Below are 20,099 nucleotides of genomic sequence, written 5' to 3' on the forward strand. Positions count from 1 at the left end.
TTTTGGTCAGTGCAACCAGAGAAAACTTGGGGAGGGAGGCAACAGTGCTTTTGAATTGAATCTTGAAGAAAGTGTACGAATTGTAGCTGTGGAAGTAGACAGGGAAGAAGGGGTTCCAGATAGATCGGTGTGAATAGAGATACTGTAGGAAATTCATGTCGCTCGAGTGACTTTTCCAGTAAGTCTTTATTGCTTTTCAAAAAATTCTTCTCCAAAACACAGATCTAAGAATATACATATAGCTTGAATTTCTAGGGTAATTCTAAGAGAAATGCAACTTTTCAGAAGCCACCTGTTTGTATTGTATGTGTATCTTTATGTGCACTTCTTTACATCTTTTTTTCGTCCTGAGATTGACAAACTGTTGTAAAGGTATGCTTCTTATGTAATTGGATCTCTTCCAATAAATTAATCATCTAGGAGTTACAAGGAAGCTGAATATCAGAGTGGCCCTTTTAGGTGTAAGATTAAGCTATGGGTTACCTCTTTTACATAACTTGGAAGGATGGTAATGAGAATTGAGATGAACAGGTTTACGTGATGGAGATTGTTTGCTGTGGTGCATTGTCTTAGACAATTTTTAAATCCTTAAAAGAGTCTTTGGAGCTGTAGAGTCCCGAAGAATGAAGAATTTCAGTTATGTTTAAAGTAATTAACATTTCATAGTATGTTGGGAATTAAGCTTTTCCTATCTAATTCCTACAAAATTAAGTGTGTATAACCTCTTCCCTCAATAAACATAAGTTTATTTTTTAATTAAAGTCCTTAATACCTATCATCTAAAAGGCACTCAATTATATATCAAATAACAGAATTTAGATTCTCTAGTCCACCATTAGCTGCATTTATTCCTTTTTACTCTTTTCATGTGGATTTATTCATCCCTTCTAGCAGTTTCAGGAGGGGCAAGCTGGTACATTTTCTCTTATTTTGTATTTTTTGATTTGAGAAAAATATATTGGTCACCACCCATGTCCTGGGTGTGCAGTGCTGTGCATCAGTGTGCATGAGCGATAGCAGTACACTTCTTTGAAACAGTATGCATCTTGAAAGCCTGCAATGTTAAGTTCTTGTCATGATTCTCAACAAATGTTTGAGTAACCACTCAGTAAATTCATTGAGTATCTAATAAAACAATAACTAATATTTGTATAATATTTTACGGTCAACAGAGTACTTTCAGTTGTCTTATCTTGCTTAATTCTGAAACCCAGGGAGATAAATTTTCACTATCCTCTTTTACAGATGAGGAAATTGAGGTACAGAAAGAAGTTAAGTGACTTGCCCTGAATCATGGCAATAAGTACCTAGAGAGAGATTGTCCATGTTCTAAGAATAGTATAGAATACAATTTTTAACCCTCAAGATTACCAAGTTAAATCTCAACATTAGGTCAAATTCAGAGAGAGCCTTAGAATGTGGGTATAACTTGTGTGGACACAGCTGGCAGAGAGACAGACTTCTTGATGTGTTTAAACAGTGCAGACAAGTTACACAACCCTCATCACCCTTCTTACGAGCAGTAGTAGAGAGTGCTGTTTTCTAGAGAGGGAACTATTTCGGTTTTGCTTAGAACTGTTACGTGCCCTCGCTTAGTCCTTCTCACTTGCATTTGGGCAGTTTCCCCATTCATCCAGCAAACTAGCATTTTGTCTCTGACAAGCAGGCATTTAAAATGGGCCTTCATTTCCTTATTTTTTTGGTGGCCTCTAGATGGCATTATGATCAGATGTGCGTACTTCTTTGAAATGTTTTCCTGCCCCTGGGATTAGAGATTTGTAAATCTCACAAGTTCCCTGTGCTATGTCTGATCTGCTGTCTCTTTGCTGCCAGGAGCCATCTGTGTGTGAAAAGGAGACCTTGCCCGTTTCCCAGAGCTCCTTCAGGCTCCTCGGCTCCTCGGATGACCTGTCCAGTGACTCGGAGAGCCATCCCTCGGAAGAGCCGGCCCCACTCTCACCCCAGCAAGGCTTCAGAAGGCGTGCAAACACCCTGAGTCATTTCCCTGTGGAATGCCAGGACCCTCCTGAACCTGCACAGGGGTCTCCGGGGGTCTCGCAAAGAAAGCTTACGAGGTATCACTCAGTGAGCACAGAGACACCTCATGAACGAAAGTAAGATTTGTTTAAAATGTAAATTTGTTGTATAATAGCTGGGGCATATGGGTTACTAACCAGGTATGTGCATCCCAGGTATGATTATTGGATGAAAGTGAAACCTGAATCAGGTTTAACTTGGCTAAAAAGTTTTCCCACTTTCCTCCCGTGGGGAATATGTAGATGTAAGAGCTACTTGTTACTTATTCAAGTAACAGGTGCAAGTATTATGAGGAAGCAGGTAAAACTGAGCAGAAATAGCCCTTAAAATGTATAATAATCACTCTTCAAACAGTGTGAGAGGCAATATTGACTTGGGGACTTAGCTCGTGGCTTTGAGGAAAAGTAGCTAGTAGGCGGGCAGGTGAGTCTGCTCATTTGAAACCTGGAACATTCCTGCGGTGGGGCGGAGATGTGTGATCAGTACTGAGCAGAGCATGAGAGGTAACATGGACGCCTGTGCCAGACGCAGCAGCCTTGGGTTCTGGTCCTAGCTCTGTCCTGAACTGCTTGTTTCCTGGGCAAATTTGCTTAACTTCTCTGTATGACAGAATTGGAATACATGTTTTCTAAAATCTCCTTCAATGTGAGAATTCTAGATTCTTCCAATAAGATTTACTAATTTTAATAATTGGGCTCTAATGAGCAGTTGGAATTTCCTGGTCGTAGAGATGGGTAAGCAATATAGTAGCAGAAGTTTGCCCAGTTCCTTCTGGGGTCTCTTCGCAATTAATTTGACCCTAAGTGTCAGAGACCATAAATGGACTCAGAGTTATCTTTACAAATAACGTTAAAAATCTTTTATAATGCCTCACCTTATAAATACGCAGTAGGGCCACACCTATGCGCAGTCGCTGCCTTCCTCTGACTGGTGACAGCAGAAGCCACAGGATGTGTGTCAGCGCAGGTCATACCTGGATAATGGAGAGTCCATGCGGAGGTGTTTGAAAGGTGTCCAGGGAAGAAGTGACAGTGTTAACAATCCTCGAACGATGTAGTAGAGCTCTTAGCTCTTTGTTTTCAGTCAGTCATTGAAAATAGCTGTGATGGTTCTTTGGCATTCAGCTGGACGACTATGATCCGACAGCAGGACGTGCTTCAGAAGCTAATATTTAATACTATGACATTTTAGAGACAAGCATAGTTTGAGGCTTTCTGAGGTTCTTGTCATGTTTCTTAAAACCCTGTATACACGCTACTCCTGTTCAGCCTCTCCACTGTGTTCCCACCCTTCTATTTCTCATATTTTCAGTGATAATGGAAACATTCCTGCCTGGAGATGCCTAGTTCTCTTGCTAAGCCAGAGGTGGTAGGAAGTGAGCATCCCTGGCAGTACATTTCCCTTCTTCCCTGGGAAGGCAGCTTCGTCTGATGGATCGTGTGGACATAGGTGATGAGAGGGAGGGAGGGAGAAGGTCTGCCTCCCCAGAGTATCTGTTTTGCTTTCTGCCCTCCTTGTGAACTCTTTTCTCATTTACGTACAGGAAATGAGACATTGAAATTCAAGGCAGGTTATTGTTCGTTTAAAAGAGAGCTGTATTTTAAAAACTCTGGATTTTGTTTTGCTTTCCTTTGCTTTCGTTTTAATTAAAAAAAAAATTTTTTTTCCTGTCAGTTCCTAAATAGGGAATAGAGGAAAAGGTACTCTCGGGTGCATAGACGTGTGGGCAATGATCAAGAATGACCTTTTACAAGGCTTTTTTTTTTTTTTTTTTTTACTGAAAACTGCCTTTGCCAACGAGAGTTGGGATGCAGAAGAGAAGTGAAAAGCCCTCTCGCTCTGTGACGGTTCCTATTGAAATGATGCGACACCCGCAGCCGTGTCCATTCTCTCTGTTTCCTCCGTGCTTCCCGCAGTGGTCCCTCTGTCTCTCCCTCTAACCCCCCATGCTTTCTCTCTGATTGCTGTTTAGTGTGGATCATCCGCCTGTTGGCGAGTCTAAAAGTTGCTCAGGTCAGTCTTCAGCTCCTGCTCCTCCAGCTCGTCTTAACCCCTCCGCCTCCTCGCCAAATTTTTTTAAGTACCTAAAACATAACTCAAGTGGAGAACAAAGTGGGAATGCTGTGCCAAAGAGGTGAGCACACTCGCACGGCAAGTTCAGTGTCGTCTGTCTTGCTGGGAAGTTCACACACACAAGATGTGCTGAATGGAGGGAAAGTGTGCAGGGAGCCTGGGGCCACTGCTTGTATGTGTGTTTTGTCTGTTTTTGGTTTTATTATTTTCACTCTATCATTTGAACCCACTTAATTTTACTGTTGATTAATTTTCTCAAAATTATTATGAAAACAGATTTTGATGGCAAGCCATTTTTTATGTACTTATTTTCTCATTCCCCTGCCGTAGTACGCACACACAGGTTAACAACACTGTGTTTGATCACATACACCGCAAGTTGTGCCATGTCAGAATCTTCCTCGTTAATTTAGGAAAGTTATTTTTTCCAGTTTGAAAGGAAGAGTCGTTTTGGAAGATGGACTGATTTTTTTGTTGTTGTTTTGTTTTTATTTTATTCTGTTAAGAATGCTCAACATGAGATCTACTCTCTTAATGAATTTTCAAAGTGCGCAACACAGTATTGTTAACAGTAGGCACAATATACATTGTATGGCAGATCTCTAGAATTTATTCATCTTGCGTAACTGATTGAATTGATGTTTTTCAATTAATTCATTGATTCCATTCACTTAAAGTGGAGTTTTAATGACTGAAAATGAAAGTTAAATCTCACTTGTAAACTATTTTTAATTTCTTACTTGGTTTAATTTTCTTAGCATTAAAACTAAAATGTTTCTTTTATTTTGAAGCTTATGTTTTATACTTTGTGTATTTGTGTTTCTTGATCCTAAACTCTTTTTTCAACCAAACTCTCAGCATCTCCTACCGTAATGCCCTGCGGAAAAAACTTCATTCTTCTTCCTCTGTGCCAAATTTTCTAAAATTTCTGGCTCCTGTAGATGAAAATAACACCTCTGACTTTATGAACACAAAAAGGTAGGGTTTAATTTAGATATATCAAGCCTGGGTAGAGTGTTGAATTATTGTTAGATATACAGGGATTTGAAGCCATTTAAAAGAAGAGGTTCTTTTGCCATTTGAAAAATCATTTTAGCTAAATCTATTGTATCTTCTTTCTTATACTTTTTTCTTACTGATTGTCATTTTTAAGAATGTGCAGTCAACCTGTTCTCCATTTTTGACTAGGATTAGTTTATTAATGTGGTGTTATCTTCAGAAGATTAAAGAACGTCTTAACCAGTTCTCTACGAGATAGCAGTCTTTCTGGGTAGTGCATGTGGCTGTCATAGTTAAGTCAGGATATCTGATCTGTAAGTTTGGATGATTGCTTAGTTGTGGGTATATACTCGAGTGTAAATTAGGGCTTCCCCAAGTTGTCCTGTGAATAGGAAGAAAATTAATGATTAGAGATTATATTTATGTACATTGATAAATATTCTTTGTTTTGTAGTTTTAAAAATACACATGTTACAACAATCATCCTTGGGGCCAGCCCAGTGGCATAGTGGTTAAGTTCGGCACACTCTGCTTTGGCGGCCGAGGGTTTGCAGGTTCCGATCCTGGGTGTGGACCTACACCACTCATCAAGCCATGCTGTGGCGGCGACCCACATACAAAATAGAGGAAGATGGGCACAGAGGTTAGCTCAGGGCCAATCTTCCTCACCAAAAAAAACCGCAAAAAGACAACCATCAGCAAGTGACCGCATAATTATTGCCTTGATGGTTCTGTGTAATTTAAGTTTTTTCATTTTTTGTGGTGGTCCATGGAGACACAGGCGTTTGCTGGAAAAATATTCCCAAACACATACTAGGGGAGGTGGCGGCCCTGGTGGCAGTGCCCCCTTTTGGCAGTTTCTCTTTTCTAAAGTGGCACCAAGGGAGGCCCAATTGGAAGCTAATGATCTGTGGAGTCTATTTCTTAATATCTTTTACAATAGAAATAAATTAAGGGCATGTAATTTTGCTCTTTTCATGAAAAATATCCTGTAAGAATGCAGTCCTTTCAGAGTGTTGACCCACCGTGAGCCTGATTTGACATTTGTGATTATATAATTATGTTTGCTCATACAGAGATAATTTATAATTTAGTGCTCTGTTAAAAAAAAAAAAGTCAAGTTAAAATACCTGTTTATATCTCCCTGCCAGTCATAAATTAATTATCTTATAATTTTAGGGACTTTGAATCTGAAGCCAACCATCTCGGCGATGCCAGTGGGACCCCTATAAAGACACGGAGACACTCGTGGAGGCAACAGATATTCCTTCGAGTGGCAACCCCCCAGAAAGCATGCGATTCTCCCAGTAGATATGACGGTAAGGCCCACCCCTAGCAGAAATGAAACTGCTAGATTCTGGCATGAGTTTTACCTGTAACAAAAGTACATTTGGTGGGGGGCTGGCCCGGTGGTGTAATGGTTAGCTTTGCACACTCTGCTTCGGCGGCCCGGGGGTTTGCAGGTTCGGATCCTGGGTGCAGACCTACATACCACTTATCAAGCCATGCTGTGGCGGGTGTCCCACATATAAAGTAGAGGAAGATGGGCACAGATGTTAGCTCGGGGCCAATGTTCCTCAGCAAAAAGAGGAGGATTGGCAACAGATGTTAGCTCAGGGCTAATCTTCCTCACCAAAAAAAAAAAAAAAAGTACATTTGGTGGAAGAAGAGGTTAAATGAGATTTCAAGTCAAAATCGTCCCCTGATTTGAAAACTCCTTGGGTAAGAAGCTCAAATGACAGTGTTTCCAGAGGATCCCCAAATTCCAGGAACACCTCTGCCAGGGCTCAGCAGCTTGCAACACCTTGTGTTAAAAATGGCGCCTCTGCTAAGCTTTCGTGACCGCCTCCCCACCCTGCCCATGGGAATGTTGAGGGGCTCAGCCTGACACCCCCGCTTCCCTCCTTCCCTTTGCAGTGTGTTTCCAAGCTTGTCTGTGTTCCCTGTCTGCAGTCTCAGCGCAGGTTTGCGCACTGCCTTCGCATGGTATAGTTTTAGAGGTACCCCCGATCCCAGCACTCTGCTCTCAATGTGATGCCCCGCGCCTGGTCAGTTGCTGTCACTCAGTCTGGTGTCATCTGAGGACTATCTTATGCCCTTTTTTCCTTCTCGTCCCCCCTAAGTAAGTACAGAATGTGCTGAAGTCTGTTTTTAGGCCTTCCTATGTTGAGTTATAATGTAAAAAAGGAGTTGAAATGCAGTTCTGATTAAAATTAAGACTTCTCTCAGCCCAGTGATATCATAAACTTTCAATAGCAGATAATTCCTTTCTGTAATGTTCTTTAATCAGGAAACATTTTTTCCTTAAAAAAACAAAGCAAACACTAGAACTCCAGAGATTACCTGAATCTGAGGAGATTGCGTGTAGTGTGGATTCACCCTCGTCCCTTGACACACTTCTGTACGACTCTCAGGAAGCAGCACAGGCTAATCCATGAGTTTTCAGACTGGGTTCCATGCACCTGCCTGGGGGGAGGGAGGCACTGTTGGAGGACCTCTCCCCGCTCGCTCTCCTCACCCCTTCCCCTCTCCCTTGTTTCTTCTCTCTCTCTCTCCCCTTTCCCTGCCTCTCTCCCCCAGAGTTCTCCTTAATATTTAATTTAAAAAATGAATCCTCTGTCACATTAAACAACAGCCTGATTTGGGCTCAGTTCGCTGTGTGATGTAAATCTTCTAACTTCATTTACTCTTAGTTCCTTCAGTTGTAAAACGGTTATTGTAATGTTGGCTTATCCTATCGTCTGAAGTTATATTAAATTATAAATGTGAAAGTATTTTGAAAACCAGTGTAAAGTGATCACATTCTCTTGTTACCATTATTGAGATTGGAGCACTGGTGTAAAGCTTCCTATACTGTAGTCCCCAGTAGGAGCAATGACAAAGAGAAGAACGCTAGAAAGACTGCGTTTATAAATTAGGTGAGATTGTTTAAAAACTTTCAGTAAATTGAGTTATTTCAATTTAGAAAGTTTAGTTTTAAAGATTTCATTTTTGTAGATTGTCTAGTGGTGTCCAATGGCTATATTGTGTGACCTAGTTCCCTCCTTTTTAAACTTCTTAGCCAAGGAGTCCTCTGGGCTGGTGGCTGTAGAAATCACCAGGCTTGTACAGTGCACAGCCCCGGGGGCTGTGCTCCTGTTTGGAGCTCTGGCCTCTGAGGAAATGCTGGTGATCTCTCCAGGCCCCACCCCAGGGTCGTTCTTTTCCTGCGTGCTGAAGTGTAGCAACTTTCTGGATGGACACTGTTGTCTCCCAGTCCATGTCTGAGGACCCGAGTCAGAAGGTTAGTCAGCGCTGGCAAATGTTTACTTCTCTGGAGAACCCCAAGCTAGAATGTGCGAGTCGAGTTCAGTGTGGGCGGGTGAGAGGACGTGATCCCGTGTCGCCCCAGCGAGTGGAAGTGCGAGGAAGGAGAAGGAAGAAGAGAGCCACCTTGTGTCCGCATTCTCTTTTTGGAAGCTTTTCTTTTTAATTGGTTTAGTCTGGGAATATTGTAAGAGATGGATAGTTAATTCAAAGTGCATTCTTATTTATGATATTTGCAGTTGACAGGTTCTTTGGTGAGTTCTGGGCTAGCTGACACTGTTGGGCAGAAGTTTGCAGTGAATGAGATGGGATGATTGGTTGTTGCCCCGGGGGCCGGAGCACTGAGCAGATCCTGCTGATACCCTGGACCCTGGGCAGCATGGTCTCCAGGGAACTGAGAACAGAGCACTTGGTATTGTCCATCTCCCCTGCTGGAAATGATACTCAAAATAATACTCAGAAGAGGACCCAAACGTCCGCCTGATGAGGTCCCCTGGAATCACTCGCATATTGGTAGGAAAGCAGAGAGCTAGCCTCTTCTTCAGCGTGGGAGGGTCTAAGGTGGTCACAGTGTTGAATTTAGGGAAGGAATTTAGAGCTCATTTACGGTGGCCTCCTCTGAAAGCAGGAGCAGAGTGATGGCGCTCAAATCCCAGCTTTTTCTTAGGAGCCGTGAACTGGCACAAGCTGTCTAAACTAAATTTCTCACCTATGACATAGCATTAATTATGCCTCTTGCCACACTGATTGAGATAAGGGAGCTTGATGTTTTTACTGACATTTTATTTAAAAGTGTTCAGAATTCATAAGATTAGAAAGAAAATTAGTGAAGCGGACGTTTCCAGTGTAAGGTCACCTCCCATGGTGTGGAAGTCCCTCTGGTACTCTGCCTGCTGCTTCTCTTGCCTCAGCCCCTCCACATGGGGGCGCCGTGGAGCTGCCGCTCTGCCAGTCTCCTGCTGCGTGGAGCCCCTTGGTGGCGGAGCCGCTGTGCTGCGTGGCCAGGGTTGTGACTTCTCTTGCTGGCAGCGTGAGCGGGATGGCCGTGCCGCACTCTTCCCCTGCCGCCTTGGAGAGGCCCTCCTGCTGCAGAGGGCTCTTCCTCCCAGGTCCTGTTAGGGGGTGGGGTGGGCATGGGCTGAGGGGGGAAGGGGAAGGAACCGGAGGGAGGCCGCGGAGGGGGAACTGAGCTGTGATTTGTGGCTGAAACAACAGAAGAGCAGTAACACCAGAAGTGGAGTTTCGGTGTTTAAAAATAGTGCCCCAGTATGGCGTGGCAGTACCTCACAGAGAGTTGTGGAGATTGAAGTGCCATAAGGTATTTCAATGTGTAATGATACAATTCAAATGAACTTCCTTAGATTGAGCCAAATCCTGTCCCTTGTCATTCCATCGCTTTGTTCCGCTCTGGTCTCTGAAGCCACACAGAACACATGTGCTGCTACTTCCTGTTCTTCAGGTGGCAGAGGGTCACAGAAGCCGCTGCTTCCGCTACAGTGCTTCTCCTGGCTAATTGCCATGGTTCCTTGCCTTTGCACACTTTTGCTGTTGGGTCCCCTCTAGTCAGAGCCCTGTCCTCTGAACACACTCTGTCCCTGCGGAACCCTGCGCCCAGCACAGCATTCCCGCCGTCTCCGGCCCTTACCGCCTCTTCCTGCCACTGTTCTCGTTCCTAGTCTGTTTCTGCTTTAAGTAAGTAACTCACGTTCTTGGCTCTTATGGTATCTTGTCCTTTGAGGCATGAACTGTTGCTTAAAAATTGGACTGATTTCTAGCTGCACTTGAGTAGGGTTTTTTTAAGCCTCTTCCCAAGCAGTTTGTGCCTGTGAAGTATTACAGCATCGATTTTGGCCAGTCCTTTTGGGATGGTTTTGAAGCTCAATTCTGATAACCAGTTGTAGAGAGCTGTGTAATGTTGATGAGCCATGCCTCCTGTGTCTGTGATTGATTGACAAACATGCCACACACAGCAGGCCCTGCAGTGATACTGCTCTCCTATTCCTAGTCCATAATCATCACTAATTCTTCAGGCCCCACACTGTTCAGCTGCTCTGGGTTTTCCCACCGTCTCTTGCAGGAAGGTGTCCTCAGAGACCCCTATGCAGCAGCACTAGGTGAATGTCATGGTACATCGTCCACCTGTCTTCTCTGATGAAGACTTCTTCTGGGGCCCCTTGCTCTCACCACACATGAGGCCTGCCTGAGGCCTTTGCATGGGCTGTTCCCTCTGTCTGGGATGCTCTTCCCCTATATCCCTTCCCCCATGGCCCCTCCCACACCCCCTTCCCCAAACTTCCTCACCTGCTTCAGATCATTGCTTAAAATCGCTTTTTCTTTCTTTTCTTTTTTTTTTTTTTGTGAGGAATATTGGCCCTGAGCTAACGTCTGCCAATCCTCCTCTTTTTGCTGAGGAAGACTGGCCCTGGGCTAACATCCATGCCCATCTTCCTCCACTTTATATGGGACGCTGCCACAGCATGGCTTGACAAGCGGTGTGTCAGTGCGCGCCCGGGATCTGAACCGGTGAACCCTGGGCTGCCGCAGTGGAGCGCGAGCACCTAACCGCTTGCGCCACCGGGCCAGCCCCAAAATGGCCTTTTCAATGAGGCCTCTCCTAGCTCTCTATTTCAAATTGCACCCTCCCCCTCCTACCACCAGACATTCCTAATCTCCTTATCCTGATTTTTTCCATAGCACTTATCTCCTTGTAACATACTCCAGCATTTACTTACTCATTGTCTTTATCATCAGGTTTCTCCAGTCCACACAGGCTTTATGACTTTTAAAGGCAGGCAGGTAAATTCTCAGATTCTTACAAGCTTAGTCTTTGTTCATTAGTGGTTTCTTAACTCCCTCCTCCTCTTTCTCTATAGGCTGTTCTTTCTACTCTTGCAGAATTAAGAAATGCAGTCTGAATTTTTTGATTATATTGTAGGTACTCTGTGTATGCCAGCTCTCATGATCTAGTGGTTAAGATTCTTTGATGCTCTCACTACCATGACCTGGGTTCGTTTCCTGGTCAGGGAACCACTCCATCTGTCTGTTGGTTGTCATATTGTGGCAGCTGCATGTTGCTGTGATGCTGAAAGCTATGCCACTGGTATTTCAAATACCAGCAGGGTCACCCATGGTGGGCAGGTTCCAGCAGAGCTTCCAGACTAAGACAGACTAGGAAGAAGGACCTGGCCGCTCACTTCTGAAAAAATTGACCATGAAAACTCTATGAATAGCAGCAGAGCACTGTCTGATACAGTGCCAGAAGGTGAGAGAATTGCTCAAAAAGACCAGGCAGGGTTCCACTGTATTGTACTCAGAGTCACTGGGAATTGGAATTGACGGCACTAATAACAAACTGTATATGAGAGAGAGAGAGAAGAGAAAATAAAAGCATTTAAGAGTCTGAATTGGTATAATAATAACCACTTATGCCATTATTTATGGCAAGTGTTGACATGAATTATTTCCTTTAATTCCCAGTCAACCTTATGAAGGTTGGCATTTTTATTATACCCATTGCACAGATGAGGGAGTAGAGGCTTGCAGTGGATTAAATCACTTTCCCCAAACCACAGAACTAGTGGGCGACAGAGGCAGGACTGGAGCTCGTGGGTCTGTGTGCCCCAGAGCTCGCGCACTGACCTGCACGCAGGCCTAGGCTGTGGTCACTTCAGTCAGTCGTCCCCGCTCCTTGCATGTTAGCACTAGGACTGGAGTGTGCAGGGGAGGAAGGGTGATTTCTTAATATCTGTGAGTTTTCTTTTCCTAAATCAAGCATTTTCATCCTCTGCCACTGTCTGCTCCCTGTCTTTAGATAGCAGAGATGCCAGCGCCTTCCACTGTGGTCCGTGACCATTTGGATCACATCTCAGCTCTCTGTGTGTTCCCCTCCACTGCGAGACCTCCAGATCCTCAGGCACTTAGGGCCCCAGAGGTCCCTGCTGTGGCCAGATGGTCCCAGCAGAGTGTATGCTGCTAGAGATGGCTCGAGGCCTCTGTTCCTGCCCTGCCTGAGGGGCGTGACCCGTGGGCAGCCCAGGTGTCTGTGCCTCTGGCCTGTGAACTCGGCCTCTGACTTGGGCATGAAGGACATGAAAGTGTGCTTGTAGCGAACACTTAACAGTGCCTTTTAAAACGTTTCGGATGCTCAGGGTCACTATTTGTGACTCTTTTGCATTTATATTCTGGCAATGCAAAGTTGAGTTAGACAGGAAATCTTTTAACTTTTCCTCAAGGTGGAAAAGTAAGACAAGGATATTTGTACTGTCCTGTCCATTTCATCCCATTTGGAAAATACTAATAAAATAAACCACCAGTAATTTAGAAACCATGGTGTTTGCATAGCAGTAAGGATACAGATGAAGGAGAAATAGAATTTTCTGTAATTTTTGGGGTTCTGATTTTTATAGATTGGCTAAAACCTGGAAACAAGAGTGTTAGTGAGTAAGCAGTGGTGCTCCAACTAAATATAGTGTAAAAGAGAGGAAAATACAGTCAGGTAGTGTGGATAGAGGTGGAGAGATTAGACTGGGCAAATATTATCTCAAAATCAGCCTGTCATTTACTCTGTGTGTGTAACTTTCTATATACACAGCCCTGTGAAATCGTTAAGTTGCAAGAATCTGGATTTTATGTTTTGGAGACCTATCTGAAGTAGTTAGGCAGTTCTGTCTAGAAATTTACTTATATATGTCTAGTAGGAACAACACAAACCTTCCCAAATCCCAGACTGTTTTATTTTTTTAATTCAGCAGAGACCAATTGGTCTTCTTGTAGGAATTCCCACTTGAAGTTAGCAAAGTCTGGGAGGGATGGTTTCGTTTTGAAGCTCACAGGGGAGATCTCTGCTTCTTAGACGGGGGTCAGCTGCACAGCAGCACTCCATTGAAGGGAAATTATACACTAACTAGGGGAGTCACTGATTTGTACTTAAAGACTTGGCAAGGCAAATGTTTTTGTAATAAAACAAATGTAGGTATATGATAAAATAGAATACTAAAAGCTGCATGGTGGTTTAAATTTAAAGCAAAGGCTTCAGTGATGCTTTAAGTTTGGGTGGCCACTTATGGCCGTCGCCCCAGAAACCCTAGGGAAATGCATTCTCTCTCCTTTGGTTTAGGGTTCTTTGGGTGGAAGCTTTGTGAGATGCTGAGTATGTGAAAGGCCCGCAGTTGGTAAACTATAAACTCGATGGAGGGTCGTATTATGAGGGTGCTGTTAAATGGGCTATAGACCACAGCTGCTGAAGGTTCGGTGAGTTTAAGACTGCATTTGTAGGGCATGGTGTTTCTCTGAGTGGGGGATAGTGATGCTGATATCTGGGTGACAGCCTTTCTCATCTTCAGAGCCTTCCCACTGTTGAGCCGACCGTAGGCCTGCACTGCAGGTAAAGGTGGAACTGTCACCCCTCAGGTGAAGACGTGAACACACCCGTAGGCATAGTGGCTCTCTCCAGATCATGGTCTAGAGCAGCACTTCACAGACCTGCACGTGTTTGGAGTCCTCTGGGGTCTTGTTAAAAGGCAGATTCTGATCCAGTGGGTCTGGGTGGGTCCAGAGGGTCTCCATTTATTTCTGACAAGCTCCCCAGTGATGCTGATGATGCTGATCCAGTGTGAGTAGCAAGGGCTTAGAATAAGCAGCTGTGGTAAAGCCAGCCAGACCTTCCAGTCCTAGTCCAGGACTCCTGTGCCTCTCTGCTGCTCTGCCTCACTGTGAGGACCCAAGGAGTCACCCTAGTGTCTCAGACCTCAGATAAGTCTGGGTCATCAGTGGCGTTTTTTGAGAAGATTTGTGCTGTCTGGAGAAGGAGAGAATCTGGTGGGGAAAATGCAGTGATAAAAAAACGTGCTGGGGCCGGCCCGGTGGCGCAAGCGGTTGGGTGCGCGCGCTCCGCTGCGGCGGCCCGGGGTTCGCTGGTTCGGATCCCGGGCGCGCACCGAAGTGCTGCTTGGTAAGCCATGCTGTGGCGGCGTCCCATATAAAGTGGAGGAAGATAGGCACCGATGTTAGCCCAGGGCCGTCTTCCTCAGCAAAAAAAAAAGAGGAGGATTGGTGGATGTTAGCTCAGGGCTGATCTCCTCACCAAAAAAAAAAAAAAAAAAAAAAAAAAAAAAAAAAAAAAAAAACGTGCTAATAGGAGTACAGAAAAATTGATAACGTGCTAAATGAAACCAAACATATGGTGCTCTGCCTCCTTCCTGCCGTCTTGTTTCCCAGGGCAGCTTTGTCTCTTGGGAGGCGCAGGGCCCAGAGGTGTGCAGGTGTTTGTTTTCTTAGCTGTGGGCTCTGACCTCATTGTCAGCCTGCAAAAAATGCTGAAAATGAACTTCTGACAAGACATTTTGTAGTAGAAATACTCCACAGTTTTTCCTCCTAATGTATCATACAGAAGCTACTTCTTTGTTGTTAAGAAATAATTTTTTAGGTCACTCTCAACTATGGAATAGGGAGAAATCCCCTGATTTACCTCTGTGAGCCAAGGAACAATTTTAGTCTCAGTCTAATGCTTTTCATTTAAGCATTTCAGATTACATTGTGCATTTACAGTTTTCACCAACAATAGACACATTCAGACTTTACATGTCATGTTAAAAAAAAGGAAAGCCCATCTAATTTAGATAAGGTTTATTGATTTGAAACCCATTGTATAGAAGCAAATAGTCCAGTGAAACTAAAGTTCAGAGGGTTTTTGTGTTGTGAGTATAGCTGTGCCAATACGCCTACTTTATGATAAGGTTAAGTCTATTGGAGTAGAGATTAGATGTGAATAGTAATGGCACAACTAAGGAATATAATCTGAATCTTTATAATGACCATTTTATATTGTGAAAAATGTAGAAACTGTTGTATGACTAGGATTTGTGTTGCACGTAGCTAAATTTTCAAGAATATATATACCATTAGGAAATGTTAATGAATGATGTAGGCAGAATAACTACGAGTAAAACTTGACTGGAACATATAAGCATAGTGACATCTGTAGGACCTTTTGTTCTGATCAGGGGTTCTGGACTTTCACTGGACACCAAAGTCACCTGGTGAGATTTTTAACATACAGGCTGCACCTGCCCTCTGCTCTCTGCCTCGTAGTGTCAGTGGGTGGGGAGGGGGCCTTAGCATAAATTCTGTTTTTTTCTTTTTAAACACCCCTAGAAGATTCTGATGGCTGCCCCGTGTGAGACCGCTGGTTTAGACATCAGAGGGTGACTTGAGACACTGTCACCACTTGGTGGCAGTGTTGCCCCCTGTCTCGATGGCCCTGCTTTCTTTCCCATCCCGTAAAAGTGCTTGCTTTCTTCATGTTTTTGTTTTTGTTTTGTTACAGTATGTATCTTCCTTGCTCATTTACACCTTATTTGAATGGAGAGCTACCTTCTGAAATCCAGAGGTTTTTCTTTTTCTGCAGGGTTTCAGAGAGTGAGCAAACAAGGAAGAGAAAAGTAGTCTTTGATTGCCAGAGACACATGGCTTTTTAAGATGGTTCTTAATCTACTTTCCATATAACTTTGCTTTTCTGTGGTGAATAAAGACCGAGTTCAAGATAAAATATTGCAAGCCATGAACCTGACTGTTCGTGGCTTTCTATAGTTGGAAGCTACTGGATTTTTTTCCCTTTATTGTGCTTCCTGGCACGTCATTGCAGACACTGGTACAGTGGAGGGCAAGATTTGACCTCAGTTTGCTATTTTCGTGCCTGTTAACAATTGTAAGTTAGCATTGATTGAGCTTTTCCTAGTTAACTGTTGGTGTTTAAACAGTCCTTATATTTGTGCCAGGGCTAGAGCTAAAGGTTGTTGGTGCTAAGGCTACAGGAGTAGAGAGCTGAGGGCTTCAGCACTGGCGGCCCTGGAGGCAGATGGCCTGGGTGTGAATCCCTGTACACAGTGCCCAGTCCGTCAGGGGATTGCTCCTGTGGGCTGATCTGACTCCACATTCTGTGCCTGCTTGCCCACAGGATCAAAGTCCAAGGTGGAAGATCTTGATCTGTCACCTTTGAACTATAATCTGTAGGCACTAGGGAGCCACTGAAGTTTATAAAGCAAGAGAATGGTAAGTAGTTTGAAACTGTTTTCAGGGGGATAAAATCTGTAGACACATCTGAACCTGAAGCAGCCTGAGAATCAGGGCAGGACTCCCCGGGTGAGGCAAGCAAAATTTAAGGAGGCACTCACTTTCAGGGCCCTGCAAGTGCTGACCCTGAATGTACATGGTCCTGAGAATGAGTGCTGCCTTAAATATTATGCCCTGGGTATCTGCTCGCCTCACCCCCTCCCAGCACTCCTCCCAGCTGTGCACTGCTGCCCTGCAGCCTTCTCACAGCCTTCTTCTGGGACAGTACTGCCAGGGAGGTTAGATTAGCTCTGAGGAGGGGTCCTTGGCAGGAAGGGTTTGTTTTATTTAAAGAACAGCTTTATTAGAATATAATTCATATACTATACAGTTTGCCCATTTAAAGTATACATTTTTTTCCCCTATATTCACAAGGTTGTACAACCATCACCACAATCTAATTTTAAAACTTTTTTGTCCTCCCAGAAAGAAACCCATAGCTGTCACTTTCTATTAACCCTCCCAAACCCTAGACACCTCTAATCTATACTTTCTGTCTGTAGATTTGCTCAGCTGGACATTTCATATAAATGGAGTCGTGTAATATGTGGTCCTTTGTATGTGGCTTCTTTGACTTAGCATAATGTTTTCAAGGTTCATCACGTAGCGTTTCAGTGCTTCATTCCTTTTTATGGTCAATTAATATTCCACTGTATATACATATAGACTGCAAACACGTTTTCTTTATCCACTTACCAGTTGATGGACATTTGAGTTGTTTCCACCTGTTGGCTGTTATGAATAATGCTGCTTTGAACTTTCATGTACATGTTTTTGTGTGGATGTATGTTAAGAAAGGGTTTTAAGGGTGAGCTGGCATGGAACGTCCTTCTCTGGGGAGCTTTGAGTTGTCACCTGTGATTCTGGTCATGAAGATGGTTAGGCCATGGCGAGTGGATGAGGTTTGGTCCCCCAGTACCAGGCTTCCCTGCTGCCTGCCTTGTTGGTTTTTCTTCTCCTGGGTGAGAAGGAGGGTGGGGGGGACTCTGGCGTTGCTCTCAGAAGTGCCTGGGAAGGCAGGGGATGAGGGAATCCTCCATCAGGGTTCCCACGGCTCTCCCCATCCCAGGGGACGGAGGGCCACAGGTAGTGGCATTGGCCCAGGGCTACATTTCTTTCAGCTCTTCTCAAGCTGAGGGTGCCCAGAATCCTTTGGAGGAGTTGTGGAAACACAGGTCACTGGACCTCACCCCTAAAGTTTCTGATTCTAGAGATGGAATTCTCTTAGTGGAGCCTGAGAATTTGCATTTCTTACAAGTTCCCAGGTGATGCTGATGCTGCAGATTTGGGGACCACATTCTGAGGCCCCCCAAATTTCTCAAGCTATAGCGGTTGGTAGGCAGGGATAAATCCTACTGTGATTTAAACTCCGGCCCAAAAAGCCTTGAGTGGTTGTTAATAAAATAAACAATGGATTGAAAATTGGAAATGTGTTCTATGGCAGATTATGAAACAGCCAACAAATCCTATTTTCTTTGCAGTAAAACTAATCAAATATTAATAATAGCCGTTGTAATTATCCCTGTCACGTATTAAGCATTTAGTGTTTGCACTTTTACACAGTTAGGTGATAATTCTCACATCCACTGCATGCAGTAGGTACCACTGCCCATTATTTTTGGGATGAGGCTGCAAAGATTGAATGGTGTGCCGTAGTGCCCACAGAGCTTAGTTCACATCGCTACGATTCACATCAAGTGGGTTTGACTGTAAACCCAGTCTCTTAGTCCCAGTAATGAACTATTGACAGTTTTAGGAATAAATTCTCAAGAGTTTTGACTGGTTTACTCGCTTAGATTAGTGTTCATGTGGTGATAGGCTGTGTTAGAGTGAAAAAACAATTCTTGGAAGTATTCTAGAATTAAATGTTAACCCTTGCTAATACAGCACACATTTGGGGCATTATTTATTGGTAATCCTAGTTTTTTTAAACAGAATTAGAATCTTCCTACTTTAATTGTTTCTGTTAATTTATTTAAATGAAAGAACGTATATCTCTTGGAGGTGGCGAAGCTGTGTGTTCCCACCGGACGTGAGCCAGCGATCCCAGCATTACAGTTGTTGGCACGCCCAGTGAACTCTTGATTTTGTAAGATCCTGAGATAAAGCCAAGGGATGCATTAAAATGCTTTCTAAATGGATTTTTTCCAAGTAAATTTGTTTTATCACTTTTCTGTAAATGAAAATATTTACAAAATGAGCACTAACGAGATTTTAAACATCATTTACCGAAGTAGGAACACTGTAATTGTGGTTTTATATAATTCTGAAAATAATTTGTAGTACCAAACTATGTATTTTATACTTGAGAGAATAATAGGTTTTCCACAGAAAGTTGAAGTACTGTGGTTCATTCCTGTCCAGGTGTGTTAGCTTGAGAACTTTTGATGAATGGCAGTTTTGGTGATGAGAGGTTATAGTCTAACCTCTGTGGGTTTGGTTTTTGGAATTGGTTTTTTTGCAACATCATCTTCCCCAAACCGTTACTGAGGGGAAGTTTGTTTGCACCAGCCTTGTCTCCTGCTGAGGCTTGTGTTGAGGGGTGGGGGGTAGAAACAGTTGGCTTTTTCAGCTCCGCAAGCTTTCAAATTGTGGGACTTAGATTAGGGGTCATAGGCGGATAGCTGTTTTCACAGAGTGGTATTTCTTCCTATCGCTGCTTGCAGAATGGCTGGTGTGGTTTGAGTTCGTCATTGTCCCTTAGAGAAACCCATATGCACCACATTCTAGAAGTTTTCTTCCATTATTCCTGACACTACAGTCTCAGTCATGCGTGGTGTATGTCCCAGTGTACAGCAGGCTACGTACGGTTAGACCAGATGTTTTACCAGCACATAACAAAGTCACCAGATTCCCATTCATCTGTTGGGGATTCCTCCTCATTTCCCATTGCCTGATTTTCTCTGCCCTGCCAATTCCACATTTTTTAGCCTTTCGCCTCAGATACCAAATTTGACATCATTTAGAGATTAAATCTTGCTACACTGGCATAACCAAAGAGGGATTAATTTTTCTCACTGGACAGTGGGTAGAGCAAGGCTGGTTCAGTGGCTCCATGATGTTACCAGTGAGCCAGGCCCCTTCTCTTTCTGTCTCATCCTCTTAGATGCCACATGGTCACAAGACGGCTGCTCCACCTTCAACTTCTCATCCAGTTTCCCTCAGAACAAAGAAAGAAACAACAAGGAGGAAAGGGTGATCCCTCCCTTTTTCTAAGAGAGCAAAACTGTTGTAGAAATCCCTAGTAGAGGCCCAGTTGTGTCTCATTGTCTGGAACTGTGTCACCTGGCCACTCATAGCTACAAGGGAGGCTGGGAGACACTGATTTTTGGCTGAGCACATTGCCACTTTGTACCATATCCACAGTTGTGTGGAAGAGGGGAGACTGGATATGGGGAAGGGAACCAAGAGAGACTGCAGCACTGCCCACGCAGAACGTTGCACCTTTCCCTGCTGTGCTGTGTTTCTTTGTGCTGCCATGATTTTTGTTTCGATTGCTGATCTGCTCCTTTCTATATCCAGCTCACAATGCTTGAACACTGACAAACTTTTCCTAATTCTTTCAGGCCACTTCA

General features: G+C 43.8%; 1 protein-coding gene across 6 annotated transcripts in view; it reads left to right on the forward strand.

The window, feature by feature from the left end:
- Window positions 1-20,099, forward strand: part of TBC1D1 (TBC1 domain family member 1) — a 221,123-nt gene that overhangs the window by 135,331 nt on the left and 65,693 nt on the right. For 4 of the 6 annotated variants that reach the window (XM_058546873.1, XM_058546871.1, XM_058546876.1 and 1 more), the window contains 4 exons: window positions 1,834-2,114; window positions 4,010-4,171; window positions 4,969-5,088; window positions 6,289-6,428. In XM_058546873.1, coding sequence (XP_058402856.1) covers window positions 1,834-2,114; window positions 4,010-4,171; window positions 4,969-5,088; window positions 6,289-6,428 — 703 coding nt within the window. The remainder of the gene's footprint in view (window positions 1-1,833; window positions 2,115-4,009; window positions 4,172-4,968; window positions 5,089-6,288; window positions 6,429-20,099) is intronic. The other 2 variants (XM_058546872.1, XM_058546875.1) reach the window with 2 other exon arrangements.

The sequence above is a fragment of the Diceros bicornis genome, chromosome 8 (genome assembly GCF_020826845.1).
Source record: "Diceros bicornis minor isolate mBicDic1 chromosome 8, mDicBic1.mat.cur, whole genome shotgun sequence".
In the NCBI taxonomy this organism is placed as follows: Eukaryota; Metazoa; Chordata; class Mammalia; order Perissodactyla; family Rhinocerotidae; genus Diceros; species Diceros bicornis.